The sequence below is a fragment of the Simochromis diagramma genome, unplaced genomic scaffold (genome assembly GCF_900408965.1).
Source record: "Simochromis diagramma unplaced genomic scaffold, fSimDia1.1 OVJJ01000343.1, whole genome shotgun sequence".
NCBI classification, from domain to species: domain Eukaryota; kingdom Metazoa; phylum Chordata; class Actinopteri; order Cichliformes; family Cichlidae; genus Simochromis; species Simochromis diagramma.
This window is the reverse complement of record NW_024386831.1, coordinates 15494828-15517576: the sequence shown is the minus strand read 5'-3', so window position 1 is coordinate 15517576 and position 22749 is coordinate 15494828. Positions and strand designations below refer to the sequence as shown.

General features: G+C 39.4%; 1 protein-coding gene across 5 annotated transcripts; it reads right to left on the bottom strand.

Moving 5' to 3' along the window:
* cobll1b (cordon-bleu WH2 repeat protein-like 1b) lies at nucleotides 1-22495 on the bottom strand. 5 transcript variants are annotated; one of them, XM_040028194.1, is made up of 14 exons: nucleotides 22166-22495; nucleotides 21851-21931; nucleotides 9351-9539; nucleotides 7196-7400; nucleotides 6885-7110; nucleotides 6688-6732; nucleotides 6492-6586; nucleotides 6075-6311; nucleotides 5816-5945; nucleotides 3882-4092; nucleotides 3712-3797; nucleotides 2185-3584; nucleotides 575-718; nucleotides 1-493 (listed from the first exon to the last, which is right to left on the bottom strand). In XM_040028194.1, exons 1-13 carry the CDS (start codon nucleotides 22204-22206, stop codon nucleotides 611-613), a joined length of 3054 nt encoding a protein of 1017 aa, XP_039884128.1. In that variant the 5' UTR covers nucleotides 22207-22495; the 3' UTR covers nucleotides 1-493; nucleotides 575-610. The 5 variants fall into 5 exon arrangements, with proteins under 5 accessions (XP_039884128.1, XP_039884129.1, XP_039884127.1 ...); XM_040028195.1 differs by lacking the exon at nucleotides 21851-21931 and having other exon boundaries at nucleotides 22166-22494; XM_040028193.1 differs by lacking the exon at nucleotides 22166-22495 and having other exon boundaries at nucleotides 3882-4089; nucleotides 21851-22113.
* Nucleotides 22496-22749: the final 254 nt, after the last annotated feature.

Sequence of the window (22749 nt, the reverse complement as noted above, 5' to 3'; positions counted from 1 at the left end):
GCTTGATAAAAGCTTTATTCATAACACTGCTTGCCAATGACAATAAGTGTACTGTACACATCAGTGTCTTTGTGCATATAGATTAAACAAAACTCTGTAATACTTAAATATAGACAGGTCAGTCCTGGTCTAAACATCCAGTATTATTTAGATAATACATTTTCTTAATACACCCAATAATATTACAACTCAGGAAATCACTAATAATTTATCGAATTGTTCTTATTTATCATCTCTGAGCACTCGAGTGAAAACAAAATAAAAATAGAATCATTAAAATGTGCAGCCGGGGTTATATCGCTTAATGATGTGAGAAAATAAACCAAAATTTAGCAATTGTTAATTAACAAAATATATGATTTTATGTATGCTGTTGGAAACTACTAAAGAAAAAAAAAAAAAAAAAAGGGGGGGGGGGGGGGGGGGGCTTTCTTCTTCTTTGTCCTGGGATAAAGGGCTCCAGAGAAGTCAAAGCAGGCAGGACAAGTTTCTCCTGAAAGAGAAAAATATGTTTCATTCAAGTGTTGTGGAAACATTCAAGAACTTCTATTGTCAAGTGTTGGTTTCTGCTTACTGTAAATGATATGCAGTCAGAAGAATTAAGGCACTGCTATGGACCGGACTCTCCCGTTTGAACATTGTCACTATTAGATGGCGGTTCACCCTCTTCGCTCTGTAAAGTAGAGCCATTGCTATCCACCTCGCTATGTTCACAGTCCTGTAATGCACAGAAAAGAAACAAAGTGCAATCACTGGAGACTTGCTATCTCAGACAATATAAAAGAGGTAAAAGACTGCAATATCTTTTAAGGTATTTCCTTAAGATGTGGGCTACAAGTGGGATTTGTTGTAGAGAGGGAAAAAGGATCGTCCCTACACAGTATAATACAAAAAAAGTCATACCAGCCATTATGTCTTTTAAGTATAGCTATATACATCGTTGAAGAAAGAAAGCACACAACACTGCACCATTAAAATGTGGACTATTTCCTGAGGGCTTGAAATTGTTACATGTTTCACTGAGTTAATTAGAATTAACCTTGATTTTTCATCTACGTAGCACAATAGTCCTTTTTATTTACTGCCTATTGAGAAAAGTTAAAGATTAAAAAGGAATTCACAACTTAACTCTGTTCAGGATGCATAATCTGATTTGTGAATTAACAGCAATATATCCAAACATTTCTATCATGTGGCATGCAAAAAAACAAATAAATGTATTAAATTTATTTACTTTGTTATTTGCCTAATAAATCATTTTTTTCAATTTTAAACTAAACTTGAAAGTTTTTGACAGATTTCTAGGATGTTTTCCTATTTTTTATGAAAGGCAGAAAAATAAATTTGTTAGTTACATACTGGTTAGTATTAACTGATTATGTGTGCTTTTAATGTACTGGGAGTGACAAACAAACCAAATTCTATATTTGTTGCTCAGTTATTAGAAAATTGTTGTCTTAGGCCACAGTTACAAATCACACTGATCAAAACTCAGACAGCATGCGGTTATGAAACATGCAGTCTCATCATGTCCACAACATCCCGCGCAAATAATTAAGGAACCGTAAAGTGGCTTGAATTGTTTAGTTATTCATTGCCAGTGGATTGCGCCACTCACTCATCCTCGTCTCGCTCACAGCTTCTCTTATCATTTCCTGAAATTAACTATTAACATACAAAATGCTACACCACAACCTTACTGATCTTTAATTTCAACAGGACAAGATAAACATTCAGTCAGGTAAAAACACGCAAATCCCTATGCTTTGCCTTTAAAGGCTTTGGGAATATAGCAGGTAATCTATATTAAAACCAAAATTGAGTTTTAAAAATGGGTCACATGAACTATATAACAGTATTCCATTATTCATCAGAGGTTATAATATTTCTGAGACTCCCCACGGGCCAAAGCGTAACAGCCTTACACAATACCAAACCAAAAAGCCCAACAGCATTTGGAAAACAATATTGTTATAAGACGAATGTCTTGACACTCTTGTCTACATCTGTAAACCTCTTAAGGGAAAACCAAGTGGATGTGTTAACCATCATAAAGGAGGCTATATGTAGTATAAACAAGCTACAAATAATAACTGTAGTCACATAAGTAGATGATAAACTTATTTTACTTTAACTTTTTACTTACATATTTTAATGTCAGTGTGAAGCACTATGAACACTAACCTTGAGTTTAGATAACTGCTTTGACTCTGTGACAGATGAGAGACTTGGAGTTGGAGAGACAGGTGGTAACACGGGTGAGAGAGGTGGCTTTGGCTGATAGGTAACAGAATGACTCCTTTTCACAGCCGAGGACACTGCCTGAGCAAAGCGGGACGGGGTGGCAGGAGAATAAGGCCTGGGTGCTGCAAAGCTTCGAAATTTTTCCAAGCTTAGCCCAGTGCTTGGCTCTCTAGCTGGCAGACTACTTTGCCTTGTCATTCTCATGAGGGGCACATTCCTGTTGACCTGTTTAGGGCTCAGCTGAATATTAGCGGCCCCTGTTGTCTCCTCGTCACACTGCGCAGGAGGAGGAAGAGGAGGGGGTGGTAAGTTTGCTCTTTCTGCACTTCCTTGAACTTCCCTCAGGCCAGAGCTAGAGTTGGCGCCAAGACTCTTCTCTGCTGCTGAAGTTACATAATACCCAGGTGTTTTTTTGTGCTGTGACAAGCGAAAAGAAGCAGGCTTAGGTTTCGTTGCAGGTGGAATTTTCATTTCCTTGACCTCTGCTGGGGACCCAGCTGGAGATGCCCCAACTGAGGATGACACCTTGTCTGTGTTACATAAACTTGTCGGTGATGACAACTGAGTAGATTCAGGTATACCTCCATTAACAGTGTGTTGATTAGTAGCAGTGTTAGGCAGTCCATCTTCCCTGTGTAAAGTAGAATGCGGCTCACTTTTTTCCTTTGAGGCTTCCTGTTCCATCTGTCTTGTGCTCTCATCTGAATGAGCAGAACCAGTATTGAGTACCTGTTGTGAGGCTTCAGTAGGCGTCTCCAGTGTCAATGCAACTTCAAAATATCTCAGTTTCTCCTGAGATTTCGGAGGCACAATAGTATACGTCGTCATCCCCACCTTGGGGATGTAGTCCCTTGTAAGTTCATTGGAAGGCTTAGGCTTTGGCTCAGAGTCTGTGGCATACATAGGTGGCACTTTTGCTGTGACGGGGGCACTTGGTGTTGAATCTTGGCGTAATGAGGTCTCCGAGGTGGGGGGTAATGCTTGCTCAAGCTCAGGAGGTCCCAGATCCTCCGTCAAAGTGGCCATATCTTTTTTCCCGGGTGATTCACAGACGGGGGCAATTGCTGGTGAGGAATCTTCGTCCGCGTTGTTTGGCGGGGGCACGGGGAGCTGTGTGAAATTTGATTGCACTTGAGCATCTTCTCCAGTGGAGCATGATGTGCTGGTGGCCACCGAATTCTCCCTGAGGCTTTCAGCGTTTGCTTGAACAGAGGCCTGTGTCTCCGCATCCAGCATTACAGGCGGTGGGAGGCTGCTAGTTGTAGTACTGCATTCGGTTTCAACACTGTGAGTTGCAGACTCCTGACAGATGGAATTTTCAACTCGAAGTGGGACACAATCTGTAGAAAAGGGAGAATTTTTCATGTGAAACAGGCATTTTGACCTTCTTTAAGAGCAGACTTGCTTAATTAAGGCAAAATGCAGAAAAAAAAAAAAGTAGAAAACAACATTGCAGTGCAAACCCACTAGTATCTGCCAGTTCAGATGAGTCTGCGCCATCAGTTTTCCTCACAGTCTGAGTTACAGAATCATTCACTGTGCTCTGCTGTTGACTGGGAAAATAAAACAAAGAATTAAAGGTATTGCTAATGCAAACATGTCAGACTTGAGTTTCATTACTAGAGTTCATTTCGTACTTGCCATCTGAAGACAGATCAGGGGACTGATCTTCCACTGACATCATGCTCTGTATCTCAACATCTGGGGACGGGGAATGTGGCGAAACATCAGATGACGTGTTGAGGCTGTCGTCTACTCCTTGCATTTTACTAGCAGTTGCAGACATTACAGATGCAGTCATCTCCTCTTGCTCCCTTATTTCTTCCAGTCTGTGAGCAGCATCACCTGCTGGAAAGCATGATAAAATAAAAAGCAAGGTCAGTCAAAGGCCTATTCTAATACAGAAAGGACTCTAGTAGCGTATCCAACATCATATATTTATAAAACAATATTTGGCCAAAGAGATGTGTTGGCTGTAAATTACACACAATTTTTAATACAACTAATGCTATTATAAACTAAATCTGCCACAAGGAAGGTGCCAAGTTTCTAATTTAAATGGTTCTGATAAATAAACTCCACTGAACGATCCTTTACACTTCATTCTCCCTTCTCCAGTTCTTAATTTAGCGCTACGGGAAGCACTCGCACAGGGGCACTGAGCAAAAGGAATTTCAAGGCCATTTAAACAAAGCTTACTGTTCTCAGCCTCTGATCTCAGCAGCCACTGAGCCACACTAAGCTACGGAGCAGACGACCTCTCTCTGTGAAGTTAGCGCTGGGAAAGATCAAGAGCAACCAGTGGATGAAATGATAAAATGTTTAGGAGAAAGCAGTGACTGTGCATCCTGTAGCTGTGAATTATAACTGGGGGATAAGTGACGAGTGAAGGGATTTTGGATAATAAAAAAAAAAAAAAAGGAGTTCTGAGACTTTTTAACGTCAAAGTAAAAGTAAAGAAAACAAAAAGAATCACAAAGACAGCAACTTAAAAAGGATAGACATCAAAGGAAACCACAATCTATTAAGACATAGAGGACACTAGTTTTGTTTTTTATCTTGTGTTTTTTTCCAGAACTGACTATAGTTCATGGTGCTTAAAACATTTGAAAAACCTTGTGCTTATTCACACAAACCCTGTAAACAGATTTCAGGATTTCCTATTAATTAACTAAAATGAGTTCATTGAAATAAAGCAATGCGGTGAAAAGATGGTCCGTCTGAACACGGTTTCTACCATGCAGTTTTAGTGGTCTGAGCATCCCAATATACTTGACAGATAGAAAACTTACTTTAATAAAAGCACACCACTAGATATCACCAAAATATGGAAGCTAGAAAACAAGCTGTGATCTTCGTTCTGTCTTTAACTGAAGAATATAAGCCAACCTTTTTTTTTCCCTCAACGTCAAATAACAATATTTTTAGGTTTTGCTTTAAATTGATCTATATACAGGACGGGCGGAGTTTCCCCTCACAGGACAAATACAGCAAAGGTTCACTGTGTCTACACAATCGCAGGAAAGTATTTCTCAACCAAGAGAAAAAATGTTAAAGAATTCAAAACCTGCAGAGATTTGGAAAATAAGAAAAAAAGCTTCCTTGTGTATTTTCAAAATATACATGCTTTGATATTTTCAAAAAGGAATTTATAGGTGTTTGAGGACAAAATACTAAATATAGTCAGGAAAACAGGGAGAATAAGCTCAAGAGCAAAAACACTAAACCACAGTAGAAGGGCAGAGATTGTGCAAGCAACACCATACTGGCACAAACTCTTATTCACAAATGAAAAATAAGACATGCCAAAAGAGCCACTTTTAGTGTGTAATTGTGCATGCTCTGAGCAGTGCATACAGAGGTTCTCGGGCTGTGAAATGAAGCACTTTGCAATTAACACCACTAGGAGGCACACAAACCAAATGAACAAAAAACAAGCTTTAGCAAAATTCACTGTTGAGCCCTTCGCACACATGCCAAAATGTCACACATTTAATCCAAATCTACACGACAAAGTCACTTTTATTTATTTTTCATTATCACTCAATGTAATGTAAATAAAAGACCAAACCTTGCACATTTTCATCTGGAAAAACAGGTTCTTGAGCAACTGCACTTGGAGATGCAGGAGGAGGCGGCGCCTTGCGTTTGGTTCTCTTCAGTGAAGACTCTGCTGACGACCCACGACTCAGGCCACACACCTACATAAAAAACAATTTTATTTTAATCAGCGCTCAAAAATAAAAGACCTCGCCTTTTATCTTGTCAATTTCGAATTTTGTCAGAGGTTTGTTCAGATATCAGACACACCATGTTAACAGTGGCCTCACCTGATCGCCGTACAGTCGAACATTCGGTTCAGAGTAGAGCCTCTGGCGAGTCCTAGGGTCAGAGGTGCAGCTCTGAGATACGAGGATCGGAGGCTGGGGTGCACGCCTCTTCTTTGGCGCATCAGTCGAGATTGTCGGAGAGTCGAGCGGAGACGAGTTGGAGCTGGGCAAAGCCATACTGAGTGGTCGAGGCTTGCTCACGAGAACAGGAGAAGCTGGGGCACTGGCTGTAGTTGGCTTTAAAGAACAAACATCCAATCAGAACATGATAAGAAACCTGTTTCCAAACAACACAGTGAACATTAACTAATAGCAAACCAAAGTAAACAAACCTCCCTCTAAAGATTTCAATGTACTTTGTGATACAGCAACATCCCAATTAGTAAAATTAAGATACTTTTTCTAAGTCACATTTACCTGGTCAGATTTTTTCTTGCTTTTTCTGAACACGCCAAAGAGGCCTTTATTTTCCTTTTCTTTTTGAGTTTTATCTTTGCCCGGTGTGACTGTTCCTGAGAAACAAAGAACAACCCCCCAAAAAACATGTTGTTGTAAAAACAGAGAGACATGTGATGACTCTGTTGGTGGCGATCGTGTGGTGAAACTGAAATACCTGCATAACTTGGTGAGTCTGGACACACAGGCGTAGCAGGTTGTGCTGTCGAGTCAAAAAGCATGAGGTTTAGTGCAGAATGTGAAACACACAACAATGACACACAACAAGCAAGCTGGAGAGATAGAGTAAGAAACACATGGGATAGCCAATATGCAAAACCAGTGAGTTTGGCCTTTTACTATAGTAGCACTCACCTTGTGTGTCTCTTGCATAAACCTCCCGTATTGCATAATCATTAAGAGAATTGGACAAGTTTAAAGGGGTCCTTGATTGGACATCTTTCAACAGGATTGTTGTCTCTACGTCAAATTCGCATTTCTCACAGATTGCTGGTAATAGTTCAGCAAGGGGCACTCGAGGATTTACTCGCAATATAGTTTTCTGGGTCTTTTTGTAGTTTATCACCATCCGAACAGTTGCCTGGAGAACACAGAAGGAGACAGGTTGATAATCTGTTGTGGTGTTTACTGTGTGTGAGACTATAACGTTCAATGTATTCATGTACCTCGGGCATCTGAGGACCTGTCTTCTTATTTTTATCCTCCCCTTTAGGTTTAAGTATGATCTTCTCTGCATCTAAAGTTCCTATGAGAGCACTGGGTTTGAGCTTGATGTTGTTCTTGTTGGAAGTAATCAGCTCTAAAGTGTGACTTGAGGGGTTCAAGCGATACTTTGCACAGAGTGTCACCAGAAGATCCATTAGGGGTTCGCTGAAAGATACACAGAAATAAATATGTATGATTAGTTCAGCATAAGGAAAAGGAGACATATCATAAAGAAGTAAATGAAAGTTCATTTGAAAAAATGTGACATAAAGTCTCAAAAAAAAGTAATGAAAACTATTTTTAAATCAATTTTTTTCACTGTAAGTCCTTCATGTTGTTTCTAGAAAAATTGCTTTAAAAAATATCAGAAAAAACATTTAAATCCCTTATTGAAAAGGTTACTAAAATTTGAAGATGATCATCTAATAATCTGTTTACCACGGCAGATTCAAATCATCCATGTAAAAAAAAATAAACAAACAAACAACAAAACTTATGTCACGCAGTGACAGAACTGATTAAAAAGCTGCAAGAAACAGTGCAATGGAGAAAAACAGGGATTTAAGTCAGCAACAGCCATGCAACATTGTAGCTTTACTGACACTGTCAATATTGTCACAATGTAACAATGTACCTTGAAAATAACCTCTGTTGTGTAGCAGCTCTAAAGAGGCTTAGACACAGGAAAAAAAGGTCAATTTAATCTGATCACACTGGATTAGTTTCAGTCATTTCTCAACACACAGTGCGAAGTGCAAAAGATAACTCTGAAAGAATATTTATAAACTGTGTGCATTGTGAGAAAGATAGTGATAGCTTAAGTAAACGCTTGACTAAAAGTTTGACACACATGTGATTACAATCATGCAAGTCAGACTTAAGAGTCTGAATTTAGGTGTATTTAAATGCTGCATGGCGCTATTCAATACCAACTCATCCAGGACCACAAAACTACGCTTTTGAGGGGGAAAAAAAAAATAATGAGGAAACACTGCATCTTAATTTAACTGGACAAAACAGGATCCTTTATATTTACATGAAGATTGTGTTTCTTTCTCGCAACCAAACTTTCAGTCACAGAGCTCACTTTTTAAAATAGTTCAATGACGATTTGAATTTCCGATTTTTAGGAAAGAGTTAATACTCACTGAAGGATGTAAAAACCTTAAAAATATCATCATTTAATAATTTTACAAAATAGCCTTTTTTTGGTAAGTGGATTTGTATATTGCTTTTCTACTCTGGCTGAGTACTTTTGTAATGTAGTACTTCTATTCACCGATTCAAAACATACAAAAAAAACCCAAACAAACAAACAAAAAAAACCACATTGTACAGTGTAATATTTTATGTCACATTTAACCATCACACACACACACACACACTGAGCTATTTAAGGGTCAGTCTCTTGCACAAGGACACTTTATAAACTGAAGGTGCCTGGGATCAAACCACCAGCCTTCAGTTTAGAAAACCTCACATACTTCCTGAGCTACAGCCTCACCAGAGAGTGCATTTCACTCTCTGTAATATGTATTCCTTTGATTTCTATTTGGTAGGCATTTGCACTCTTTTGACTTCATGGTTTTGGACCTCAAGGCAATACCTATTGAGTCAGTTTTTTATTGGGTTCTAGAAATTTGCAAGTTACAGCTTGCAATGCTGCAGTTTGTTTCTAATTAGATGATGTCATCTTGTTCCATGTATCTGCACAAAATCTCATCTCATTTTATTAGCTCAGCACGCATACGGCACATCATTTCGCAATTTTAATTGAATCTTTTTTTTTTTTTTTACGAATTTCTCACATAATTGCCTACAGGCATTAGTAAACCACACAGTATGCAAAAAAAACAACACTCCAGTACATTGAGTTAATCCAGACTGATGTCTGAATAAAAATAAAGAGACACAAACATGCCGTCTAAAACCACAACCTGCAGCTATCCCACCTGTTTGACTCATGGACTTCATGCACTGACTTAATTTACATCAGTGTCACGATTTAGTGTTTAATGTTTTGAGTATTAACACACACCACGTGGAAGCAAATAACAAAAATCATCCTTTACACGCACACTAAGTATATACAGATATAGATAAAGTGATCTGTACCTTCCATGAACTATGGCCGTTTTTTCCACTCCACCAGGCAGAACCACGGTCAGAGAGAGTTCTTTATCAATAAGGTTCTCCTTCTGGTCCATCTTTAAATAAGGGTTTCCTGGGTACCGCTGGGAGAAACCTGGGGACTCCAGCCTTTTTAATCCAGGCGGGGATGGTGCTTTGCTTTTGGTCGACACCCTGAAGTTGGACAAGAAACAGTAAATTATTTTCAGGATGGCTTCATTATTCATAAAAAGTCTGGCTTCTGCTCTGACAAAGCCAGACAAATGAACATTTTAGAGTTTACTGGGGTTGCTTTCCCTACTTGCGTGTGCATTATAAGAAATGTCATTAAATGGTTTCTGGGACTTCAGACAATATTCTGATTGAAAATCAAAATGCACTAGACAGAATGAAAGAAATCCTTTCTTCCTCAGGTTTTCACTAAGCAATTAGGGTAATACATGAAAGAGATCAAGTTCACTTTGCAAACAAGTCACAAGACAACCAAGTGAACAGATTTACTCATTGAGCCTGAAGAAATGACTCTGAATGGACAGACATGTGAGAGACTGATAAAAAGATCCAAGCTACAGAGCTCAATTTCAGTCACAGAAACCGTGCAAGGGCAAATGTAGTTTTATAGTGAAGTGCTGTTCCGTGTGTACAAGACTGTGCATTAGTGTACAGCACTTGGTACAGTTAGAAAATTTCTCTCCAATGTGTGCAAATATGACAAACACAATTTGAGTGTTTGTCAAGGCTCAACATTCCTGAAAACTATGTAAATAAAATGTGGTAGAGAGCAGTAGCAGTCATCTGAGCTTTACAGGCTGATCTGGCTGCCACACATGCACACACCCACACACACCTTTTATTCAAAGCCTTTCTGTCAGCTGGCCATCTGTTAGACATATTTAAAACATCTGTGACAAGTAGAATTTCAAATAATGACACCGTTTCCACAAAGCTTTTGACTATAAATTAAAATGTTTTGATTTCATTTGTCATTATAAGGTTTAAAGATTAACTGTTACACTTTGTTTTGTATTGCCTTTTGTCTGAAGAGAAAAAAACAGCGGATGCTGTCATAAGAAAGTCGAATAAACGGCACATCTAATCAGTGAGTCAGTCAAGATTCGCTAACTTTAGAAACTTCCAGGTGTCATTTTTTTTTTTTATTCAGTTGGCGTAAGCGTAGATTAACACAAAGTTCTGCAGACCAAGCGCTGTGAATTACAGCCTGCAAAGTCTTACGTGGGGGCACGTCTTATTCAAACAAAGGAATCCAAGCAATGCAAGGTCACTTGCTCCACTCAGCCGAGTCTACCAAAGGACTATTAGTATCGCTCTGGGGGTGGATGTCCTTAAACACTATGACATTTATATACACCACAAACACACACATTTACAAAAAAAATAAAATAAAATAATACAAGAGTAATGATACTCTTCAGACACTATAAATCATAAAGTAACATATAGGACTTTACTTATACTAAGTTGTATATTATGAAGTGCAGAATCTTTAGAATGAAATTTTAAAAAGAATACATTGAAAATGAAACATGCTAATAAACAGCGATGCAAACATATGCTATATGACTATGATTATGAGCCTACTGTTCTAAGACTGGGAAGCTGGAAAAATGCATCTGCAGCCAGGGGCTAAGAAAACTAATTTTTAATATAGTAGATACCAAGACCTCCAGGACTGATGACTGAAAATATTCTAAGTTTACAGAATCCTGCGTATGCCTGCTATGTAGTGTTGCTCAAATTCTCCAGTTATCAAAATTGCCACAATGCACTGTAAAAAGAAATCAGAAAGTGATGGTTACTGACAAAATGGCTGATAGGAGACGCTTGCCTTCAAGCCTTCCAGGCAGGAAGGTTCCTTTTCTTTTATATTATTCTTGGTTTTCAGCTGCAGTTGTGTTAGGTTTAGGAAAAGATCATGATTTGGGTTGAAACACACCCTTTAAACAATGTTTATCACCCCCCAGAGAGCCTGCCTGGCAAGAAAGCCTTCAAGGCAAACTTCTCCCATGTGCAAAAACCCTACCATCACAGTGAGTGCTTTTGAAAACTGACAACACATTGCATGCTTTACTAGTGAATACTGCGCAGCATTTACAGCATTATTGTTTAATAGTTCCAAAAGCATACACTTGACAGGATGTATTACCTTTAAAACTGAAAGGAACAAATAAATTCTGAGTGAACAAAACAAGAAGGTCAACTGCAAACCTCACTCAAACCAACATCCATAATGTAATCCATTAGTTTGTGTGCAAAGTCCTTTTCTGACCTCTTGGGATTGCTAACCAGTTTCAAACTTGTGATTTACATCAAATACATTATTAAAATAGAACCTTGAGATAATGCCAATCAAAGTCGTTATTTAGTCTTAGCATTGCTGTCAATGTACAGCGTGTATTATGAGGGGGAAAAAAAAAAAAAAAGCTCCCTTGTGCATCATCACTAAACAGCTATTTTATGTCCTGTTAGATATCTCCACCACCGCTTTGCCTCTTAAATCTTCAGCTGATTCAGTTACTGTAACAGTTTGTACCTATATCAGACTCATTAAAACTTTGTCCATTAGAAAGTTGTGCACATATAGACTTTACATTAAGGCCAAACTTGTACTTAAGAGAATAACATAACAGTAAATCCTCTCAAATATAGTTTTAGAGCAGGGGTGGGCAACTCCAGGCCTCGAGGGCCGGTGTACTACAGGTTTTAGATGTGTCCTTGAACCAACACAGCTGATTTAAATGGCTAAATGACCTCCTCAACATTTCCTGAAGTTCTTCAGAGGACTGGTAATGAACTAATCATGTGATTCAGGTGTGCTGACCAAGCGTGATATCTAAAACCTGCAGGACACCGGCCCTCGAGGACTGGAGTTGCCCACCACTGTTTTAGAGTCTTGAAATAAACATGTGATCTGCACTTCAACCAGACTTGAATACCATCGTCTAACTTGCTTTCACAATACACATCTGAAAATGTTAACATCTAAGTAGGCGAAGGGCCTTTTTAACAACACAGTGAAAGAGTTTGGCAATGCTGTGACATTAAGTTCTCTTGCTGTCCTGACTTTGCCTGCATTTCCACAACACACATTTAACTGCACTGAATTACATTGATGTCATCATGTTCACCAAATAAAATCTGGAAAAACCTGTTCCAGTGACTATGCAGCCTTTTAAAATCCATAGACCAGAGCACAGAAAGAAATCTTAAGTAAGAACCAAATTAGATTTACTTTTTTTACACTTCTAGACCTCTTCTACTTTGAGAAAAGAAAAAGAAGGGTTTACTAAATTAAGTGTTTGACCTTTGACCAAAATTCCTATTAGAAAACAACAATGCATCAGTCTTATATTAGAATGATTCAATTAAAAGCTACAATGTCTTCAAATGTTTTAATCACTGACTGTTTGGATTTTAACCAGACAAATCAATACAGTTCAAAGTTCAGAGGTGTAGTCTGCTGATTTTAAAGCTTTGTGTCGACACCATTTTTCTAAACACGCTCATCCTCCCCATCTTTGTGTGTTTGGTCACATTAGAATTGTGATTTTGTTGTGAGTAAATCTCCGGTAATTGTACAAATTTGCCACGTACACCAGTCCCTCTGCATGTTTCTAAACTGACAGGTACATGCGTCGCAGTGGAGGCAAGCTGTCGCTTCTGCAGCACCTGGAGCAAAAGCATTTGTCACACTCCTTTTGCATGAATATTGCCATCTTTACTTTGGGTTTTGCAGGACGAAGAGCAGTAATGAACAGTGTTAGATGAAAAATAATAAGCAGGCTACAAAGATGGTCCCGGATCACCACGTATAACTCAGGAAATCCCTACAAATGACAATAGAAATTCTAGACAGACATTCACGCTGTTCTCTGCTCTGTGTACAAAGTGCTGATTCCATTAGTTGGGGTTACTCATTTGGCAAAACATTTGCAGGATAATCTAAACCTTTTTTAGATACCCTGTAAATGAACCCAATAGCAAGATAACTAGTTTTACTCATATGCTTTGTTCAGTGGAAAAAATGCACCATGTGATATTTGACTGAATGCTCCAAACAGAAGCAATTAATAAACCCCTATGGAAAAATACACAACAGCTTTGCATCGGTTCCAGAGTCAGCTCGGTTTATACAGCTGTGTCATCAGTGATCTTTATCATCACATATTAGGCAGGTGACAAACTCAAGACACACAAGCTGGTTGGTTTGTGCCATCCCAGCCTGTGTTGATGAGTGGCTGAATGAGACGGAGACATGTTGAAGCTTGACTGTGCTGTTTCATTTACAGGTTTCTCTGGGAGGTCCAGCACTCAAAAACAAGCCCATTTAGCATCTGAGAACAAGCCTAATGGACATGATCACAGACTACCAGGAAATGATAGAAACCTGTTGCTGCTGTGCCATGTCTTCTACTTTATCATAAGATAGTCTTGTAAACTTTAACAGCAAAAGCAAATGAACTGGAACATTTACTATGATGCCTTGCCTTCTTTCTCGATATAATGGCAACAAATTTGCAATTGGAATGTGTGCAACATTAAAACAGATAAAGACAGACAATTAAAATAAATAACAACACAAACTACCTTAATGAGGTGTAGGCCACCATCTGCCACTAATAACACAAACTAATTCTTCCTTGGCTTTGACTCTGAGTTTCTTGATCTCCATTGACAGGATATTCTGTCATTTGGTGTTGTGATGACGGTGTTGGTGAAGAAGAAGTTGAAAATCTCCCTATTGTTCAACTAGGTTTTTATCTGGGGATCTGGAGAGTCATAGCACATGATTCACTCATTCATACTCATCAAACTATTCAGTGCCTGCCCAAGGGATGGACACGCACTCATCTTAGAAGAAATCACTCCCATTTGGCAGTCTTTCTATTATAATACAAAAAGGTAATCACTCAAAACTCCTTTTTTACTGACTTACAGTACAATACAGTCTTCAAGCATGATAAAGTCATCAAAACCCCTCAAAGGTTTCCAGTTCTCCGGTTTTATATGTCAATAACAGACATAAAAAGTTACGGTTAGAGGTCTTTTCGCCATGTTTCACACAAGATATCTGGTGCTAGATCACAGGAAAGATGCATAAATGTATATCTCCTTGATCAGATTTGGGAAAACAATAAAGAGAGATGTAGGCATAGAATAAAATCTTAATTAAATCTGTCATGCAAGTGCTTCTACAAATTGTTCTGCATGTCATGTATGGAAAATATTTTTTAAAAGACAGACATCAGATAAGAAAGATAGTGTATATAGACACTTAGCTGTGCTTTACAATAAACAGCCAAACATGAAAAACATAATCTGACCATCAGCAGGAGCAAACCAAAGGATACCCAGATTCCCCACATAACATACATGCTAGGCCACACTTTTACCAGGAAAAAAAAAAAAAAAATGTAATTGCATATGTACATTTGTTTTCTACTAAAGTCAGTTAAATGGAAGGAGGATCAAATAGGACTAACTCTGAAGAAACTAAACCAAGAATAATCTAAACAAACACACAAAAACATATAATGATAATAATAATGAAAATAATAATAAAAGACTACTGTGCTGTACTAGCAGCTGCTGGGTAGCTGGATGGCCCCTTAGGGGATGATGGGTTCATGCACGAGGAAGCAAACAGTTTCTCTTTTTTTTTTTTCCCCCCCTTCTTCTTTTTCATAGAAGCCCTTTGGTCACACTTTCAGACAACACCCTGATTATTTTAAGCAAGAGCAACAATTCAATGCTCCAATGACCAAAACACCCCAGATCTCAACCAGCAGTAGCTTACTAGCAGTCAAAAGTACAGGCTCAAACATGCCACAATGCAGGAAGTCCCACACACCCTCAACTTCAAGTCAGAACACACATACTGCTAATAGTCTGAATGCAAAAACAGTGAGTACACAAAAGCCTTTCAGGGTCCTCTCCAACGCCCTAAGAACACTTAAGTAGCAGCAGTGTTACGGTGTACAGATAATCACACAGACGGAGCAATGAGAAGCAGAAATTAGAAGAGCAGGTGAGAGACCTGCTTTTCCTCTCAGTGTGCCAGCAGTTCATTCCAGGCTCTTACCTCTTCACCTAAAGTTGTTCCCGCTCAAATAACTTCCATTCTGCTGTGTGTCTCCCATGAGTAGTCAGACAGACTAAAATCTAACAGTATAGCTTTAAAGGGCCCACCTTAAAGCCACGCCCAAAGCTGTGACATCAGAAATCTGCCTCCTGTACCCAAATCCTATCAGCCCTCTTGCTGTGCCTCTGAGAGTTTTAGCACTCTCCCAGTGGCCATGAGCAGAAAGGTAAGCAGCTTTGCCTCCCTGGGCAGAATCCGTGGGCGGAGCCAATGGACAGTCTACTGGCACACGCTGCAGCATGTGTGCTCACAGTGGACTTGGTAAATATGCTGAATTGTCATGTGTTTTAATCATGAATGATCTACTCATGATGGCAATGATGCAATTATGGCAGTAAACAAACAAGGGAAGTCAAAGGGATTGCATGCTAATTTATTTTATCTTCTCACTGGGGCTTAAACCCATCCTGGAAATTTTCCTGCTCACTAACGTCCTCAGGTGGTGCTGCTGTGTTTACTTTTCATTAAGACATTGCCAACTCCTCAAAACCACACCTTACTTCTGCAGAACTGACTCACTCCCAAACCATGTTAGGCGAGTTGACAGTTACGCAAAACAATAATGATAGTGCTACTTGATAATCAAAGGTATGAAAATAACATGTACTTTGTAACAGCATGTAGTTCCTCTTCATAAAAACCGAGAAGCCCGGGATTTGGATTGCGTTGAAGCATTAAGTTCTGAAGTTTCACCTAATTTTCCTCACTTCAAGAAGAAAACTCTGAACACACACTAAGTATACAACACTAGAACTAACAATATTCTAAAATAAATAGAGATTTCCTGTGTTAATTTGCTCCAAACAGTGTGACCGACTTGAAACTCTTTATTTATTTTTAATTTTTTTTGCTTTATTTAGGAAACTGTACACTGTCTGGTACGGAATACATTTGATTTTCTATTGTGAAATGAGTGCTTATTGCCAGTGCTTTATCAGCAGGTCTACACTTTCACTTTAGAATGTGCAATCCACTCTACAAACACCACCACCAAATACCATCGAATGATAAGGAGGATAAGAGATGAATGGAGATGTTGGTGTGTAGCAGACTGGAAGGACAGAGTTAGGGAGTTAGCAAAAAGATTAGTTGCTGCATCTGAGAATCTCAATCTAATTACATCATCAATGCATCAATACTCCTACACTTACATAACCCATATACAGTCACACAAGTGATTCTCTTTAAACCCTAACCTATTATGACAAACTTGTCCCATTTTCAACATTCCCCACCCTCATTTCTGCCTTCTTTACTCTATGTTTTGTCTCCCAGTCACTCAAGGACAGCCTAATAGATGTTGGGGCTCCCCCACAGTCAAGCTGTCTGTCGACTGCCACTAAAATATTTCATTACTAGAGAAGGCAAACACAGTGGGCCACCTCTGCAGATGGCGGCTAGGTGACCTAGCCACCACATTCAGTGTCCTCGCCGTGAAGGAAAAATCCCACCTTAGTGGGGTGGCAGCTCCCCCATCCTGGATTTTCAGCCAATTTGTTAAAGACGGTCTGATTTATTCCTGCGCACTGCAATCCTAATATAGCCAACCCCCATCTGTTACCTGCAATTTGTGACTTTGAGCTTCACCTTCCTGCACCACCCCATTTTTCAGCCCACATTATCTTCATCCACTTCATCTCCCCTATTCCCCCTTCACAGAGAAATCATACAACTGCATTCACCCATTCAAAAGACCACAACTACACTTACCTCCTTGCTCAAAATATCTTTTTATCACTTGTATAACAATTTTTTTATCGCAAAAAAAGTTATAGAGGCGCATAGCTGGAGAGGTGGCAGTTCCCGAAGAAAGACAAAACACAGGGCCAGAGCTGCAGCTGGTAATTTGGTAAGAGGTCACTCACTGTAAACACAAGCTTTTTAAGGAGGGTCTGGAAAGGCAATTACTTCCTAAGCAATGTGGGATGGAAAGAAATTAGGAGGAAAAAGAGCACATGGACCCTATGAGAACTCGCCACCTCCTATGTGTATCGTTTATTACTGGGGGCGATCGTGGCTCAAGAGTTGGGAGTTTGCCTCGTAATCAGAAGGTTGCCGGTTCGAGCCCCGGCTTGGACAGTCTCGGTCGTTGTGTCCTTGGGCAAGACACTTCACCCGTTGCCTACTGGTGTTGGTCAGAGGGCCCGGTGGCGCCAGTGTCCGGCAGCCTCGCCTCTGTCAGTGCGCCCCAGGGTGGCTGTGGCTACAATGTAGCTTGCCATCACCAGTGTGTGAATGTGTGTGTGAATGGGTGGATGACTGGATATGTAAAGCGCTTTGGGGTCCTTAGGGACTAGTAAAGCGCTATATAAATACAGGCCATTTATTACTGCAAGCAAAACAAAAACTTGTTCCCACAGCGCTTTTTTATATCACCTGATCTAACTCAAATTCTCCAGTGTCATTAACATAAATTTGAAAACTTCTAAAAATATCTAAAGACCGACCTTGTGACATTATTAGCATTTTGCTGTAGTGTATAATATCCGCTTGTCACAATCTGCCTTAGGCAGTTTGCATGTTCACCCTGTGCCTAATGCTACTGCAGAGCCAGAGTAAGCTTGCGGGTCAGTTAGGTAATGACATCTGGGTCCATTCAGTGCGATTTCTCGACATAATTCCAGCGGTGAACTGGACCTGCTATGGTACATTACCCTCACTTTATCACTAAGCAGCTCAAATATTTTCACACCAAACATTGCACCATAACAAAGCCACGGCTATGTAAAGAAAAATATGTGTGCCAACCATAAAAGAAAGAACGCAGAGCTTCTTTTTCAGGCTGTCTGTGTTTAAATGAATATATTTCAATTTAATAAATCTGTCAGAAAGGTGAACATGAAAGAAGTCGACTGGGCTGCCAGGAATTCTTTTCAAGATACACATAATAGCCCCACTCTGGAAACTGCACAGAAAAGATAAGGCCCAGTAATTATTACTTCAGTCTCTGTAGATTTCACTAAACATAGATTTATTATTTTTGTTTTTTTTAAAGGGACACTTTAAATAAAGTTACTTAGCGAGAGAGCAAACATCCCCCTCGAGTCATAATTTTAGCTATCACACTGTGTCCTCTTTTCTGAAACAATGCAGCGTTGTTTTCAGTGGGGGGATCTTTCAAAAGCACGGCATGCATTTGATTTTTTGCTGATCACATGAACTGAGACTCTTTACAGCATGGAGTAAATACACTATGTCTAACTGCAGTTTTTACAAAACCATGCCACAAAAAGCACCACAGCTGGAACAGCCACACTGCCTGAATCCACACTCCAAAGCATTTCAACTTCCTGCTCAGTTTCAGTGTGAATGCCCTCGCTGAAACTGCTTACGTGCCTGTTTGTGTCACCCTGCGGTTCATTAAGTTGCTACACTGTATGTTAGGAGATGATAAGGCTCACAAGAATATCAATTCATTAGCAGTCTGACAGCTAGTAAAATTCAACATAGGAACTGTGTAGTGCTTCAACGCGCATATGCATGACAAACATACTGTATGCACAGTGATAGTGCCCTCTAGAGAAATATATCATGGTGTACAACTTCATATTTCCTATTTTACACCTGCCTTTTATTGTCCTGATGCCAGTTTAAGCTTGTCACTGGGAGAATGTCTTGTTAAACAGATCTGCAGTAAACTTAACTCACGCCTGTTGTGATTTGCTGGCCTTTTTCTATATCTCATCTAAACAACACAAACACTGATAATGAAGGTCATGCAAATGAAGGGAAATTGTTCTTTGTGACATAAAATGTCTGAATGTTGTTGGAGATATGTAAAAGTTTCTATTGAGGCCACACAAAGGCCTGATTCATGCGAGGTCACCCTGAATGTTACACAGGCTGAGAGTGGGAGGCATCCAACTGTTATGCCCTGGAAAAGTGCATAACAGAAACAAAGAGGGGCTACATACAGGCAAGATCTGTGCACTAAACTCACTTAAACAGGTTGGTGTGAACCTCAGCGTTTTAAAACTAGAAAAATATTAGGGTTTTTTTTTTTTAAAGAGAAGAAGAAAAAATTTGAACTAATATTCTTGTCTGTTTATTAAGAAGTTTTGCTGGTATTTACGGTCAGTGCGTTGGATTCAGTCTGGTAACAAAGACGAGCCATTCTTCCCTGTTTTCTGGATGATAGCCATTTTGTCTGGTTTAGCCTCTTCAGTCTGAAAGCATCCATGAGATAAAACACCCAGTATTCAAACACACACTAGCTCATTACCCGTAACAGCTTGTCGTTTTCTCATTTTCCTCTTGCTTCATCGCATCTAGTGGGTGGACATCTTTAAATCACACCCTTTACCTTGCCGTTTGAGCACACAGAATCTGAGTGGGACTTCTGATGGCACCATGCTGTAGGCCAAATTACAGATTTTTCTAAAAGACGACAGACTTGTTGTCTCTAGGTATAATTTCAACAAAGAGAGGGGAAAGACTCTAGTCTATTTGAGGCCCTGTGTTTTCTGTACCTTTACTTTGGTCACTGTGTTTCAAATTCCACATGCCTGCATTCTTCAAGGGTCTCAGTTTGATCTGTCAGTCTTGTCATAGTTTTCATCTGTAACTCGTGTGAGCAGCTGTGCCCTATGACTGCCTGCACGTCAGGGAAACAGCTGTGGCGATTCACAATACCTTAACTAATTCCACATTTTACCCCGAGGGAAGCCAGCCATGTGAGATCATGGTTTAAGGTGTGTCCAATTAGTGGGGCCAGCTCCAAGCAGTCCACTGCTGGAGTAGGTAGGAATTAAAAATCCTTCTTACTGGACATAATAGTGATGATTACAGTTAGAAATGGTTTTCAAAACTGTGTTACTGAAATGCTAAAAGAAGACACTAAGAACTGAAGGAAGAAAGAAACACTACCTATTGTCAAAATAACATATGTGTATGTGCTAGCAACATCTCTGCTTGAAAACAAATGACACATAGGTTTTGAGGTCAGTGCAGTCACACATAAATCTTCATGTATGACTGCGTTTCAAAAAGCAAGAAGCAGTGGGTTAAGTCACCCCAATTCTAATAAGCCAGAAATAAGACAGGGAACACATGTCTTCATCTACACCCCAGCAGCTTATGGAGGAGCGTGGTTTACTTTTCCAAATAATACTCAAACCACAGAGAGATTTAGGTAGTCTGCTACTCCCCGTTGCCAAGGAGTGTGGCTGTGCTCTCAGATGACACAATACTTATGAAATATGAATAAAAGTCAGACTGAAAGAGCTGTGTTTTTTTTGCTTTTTTTCAGTGAACTATAATGTGCCGGAATGCTATTTTAACAAATGAGGAAATCACAGTATGCAGGGCAGGACTGGAAACTTTGTATAGCTATGGTGGAAGACTGAATTGGAAACTGTCATATGCTCAAATTCTCCATCTCACCTCTAATTTCAATCTGAAAATCTCGGCAGATCGCCTCTGAATGCCAAAAGAGTGAGGAGCGGCTGTAAAAAAGCTCTGGAAACTCACTCTCCCCTTTTAATGATTCCAACCACTGGAATACAAGCAGCTGACATCATCTCCAAGGCTATGAACCAAAAGCTGATGGGAAATTCCATCCTGTCATATATGCACAGCATTTTTTAACTGCAATTCAAACGTAACAAATCAGTGTTTGCATTACAGAATATCAGTTTCAACCCCAACACACAAGGGGAAAAAAAAACCACACGCAAAAAAAAAAAAAAAAAAAAAACCCACAAAAAAATGCCACCAGGCTCATCACAGAGACAGAGGAGGCAGAATGTTTTGCCTGCAAAATAGTTCCCATGACCTCTGCATATGGTCAAGGCAATTTCTCAGTAAAACTCAGAGAGCAGGAAATGAAGAGAGTTCAAAGGTTGAAACATCTACAACAACTGTGACTCTGCTAAGATGTACTGAGTGATAGGAATGTTAGCTGAAAGTTTCTTATGCAGATGCATTAATTTACTGGTTGTTAAAAAACAGCTGGCCAGGAGCAGCCAGTTGTTGTCAGAACCCCATTTGCTAGCATTAGGTGGAAGGGTATCACTGTGATATTATATTTCTCCACAATGGGAAAACTGATACACAATTCCATGTCATTGTTTCAGTCTTTCCTACTTCTGTTTTCTTTATTCAGTATTTTTATTTTTATTATTATTATTATTATTATCATTATTATTATTATTATTAGTTTTTTTGCAGATCAGCACCACGGAGATTGTTCAGTTAAAAAAACAATAAAACATGATTAATGGGCATAACACCTCTGCTGGAACACGTTAGATCCTAATGATTTCTGTGTTGGCTGACAGATAAAACAGTTATTACAGCTGGCAATCCAAATGACTGCTCTACATACCTCAAATCAGAGCTCCGTGGATGAGACTGGGATCCATGATCATCCATTACTAAATTCATTGGTTTGACAAACTCTCCCGGACTAGTCAAACACAAACAAAAAGCACAATTCATTTTTAGTGGGAGCGAGCATACTAAACGTTGTACCAGTTTGTCAAACCTGCTGCTTTCAAGTGATGCAATCGGGCAAATACTGAAATATGGGCGAATCCCACATGAGGTCATCAAATTATCATTCGCATGCAGTCGTTTTCCTCCTTTCTTTTTATACAGAAGATGGCATTATGATTTAAACTGATTACTAATCACGCCTTACCATGAATGCAGCTGGTTTTCTAAGCAGCTTCCAACTTCCATCGGTGTTCAAAAAAAAAAGTTAACCTTAGTTGTGGAGTCCTACTGTCTCGATAAGAGATCCATGACCCCGTTTTGCAGTGCGGTCGTTCATTTTTTTGCGGACCATCCTAGAGTAGTTTATCCTCCTCCGTCCCTCCCTATGAACCACATGCAGTCATATATGTGTGTCTATTGACACACTGCACAACTCTGCCAACTTTTCTGTGTACATGACGCTGCATCGCAACACTGAAGCGCAAAAACGGGGCGTTTCTCTCATTTGCTCCCTAGTACTAATGTGGCTTTCAGAATATAACGGCAGCGCATTCAACTTACAACTTGGCATGAACACGTGAACAAACAACCCAGCACGACCATCCCGTAATACAATCCACAAGCGTAGCCCGTCAAAAGACTCAAGAAGCCTAGTTGTTTTTTACTTCCTTTTAATAAACGCTTTATTTGTCTGCAGCGACATCATGAGGGTAAATGTGGAAGCCAACAATCCCCCATCCATGCATATAATAAAGTTAAAAGTTCCAGTCTGTTAAGTCTTAAAAATAA

What these genes read in the sequence shown, in the direction of transcription:
- cobll1b (XM_040028191.1), bottom strand. Translation starts at nt 22,074, where the DNA reads ATGACCTCATGTGGGATTCGCCCATATTTCAGTATTTGCCCGATTGCA. An exon ending in AGACTCACCAAGTTATGCAG is followed by an intron (nt 6,587 to 6,687) that starts GTATTTCAGTTT and finishes TTTGTTTCTCAG; the next exon opens with GAACAGTCACACCGGGCAAA. An exon ending in TCCAGATGAAAATGTGCAAG is followed by an intron (nt 4,093 to 5,815) that starts GTTTGGTCTTTT and finishes CATGCTTTCCAG; the next exon opens with CAGGTGATGCTGCTCACAGA.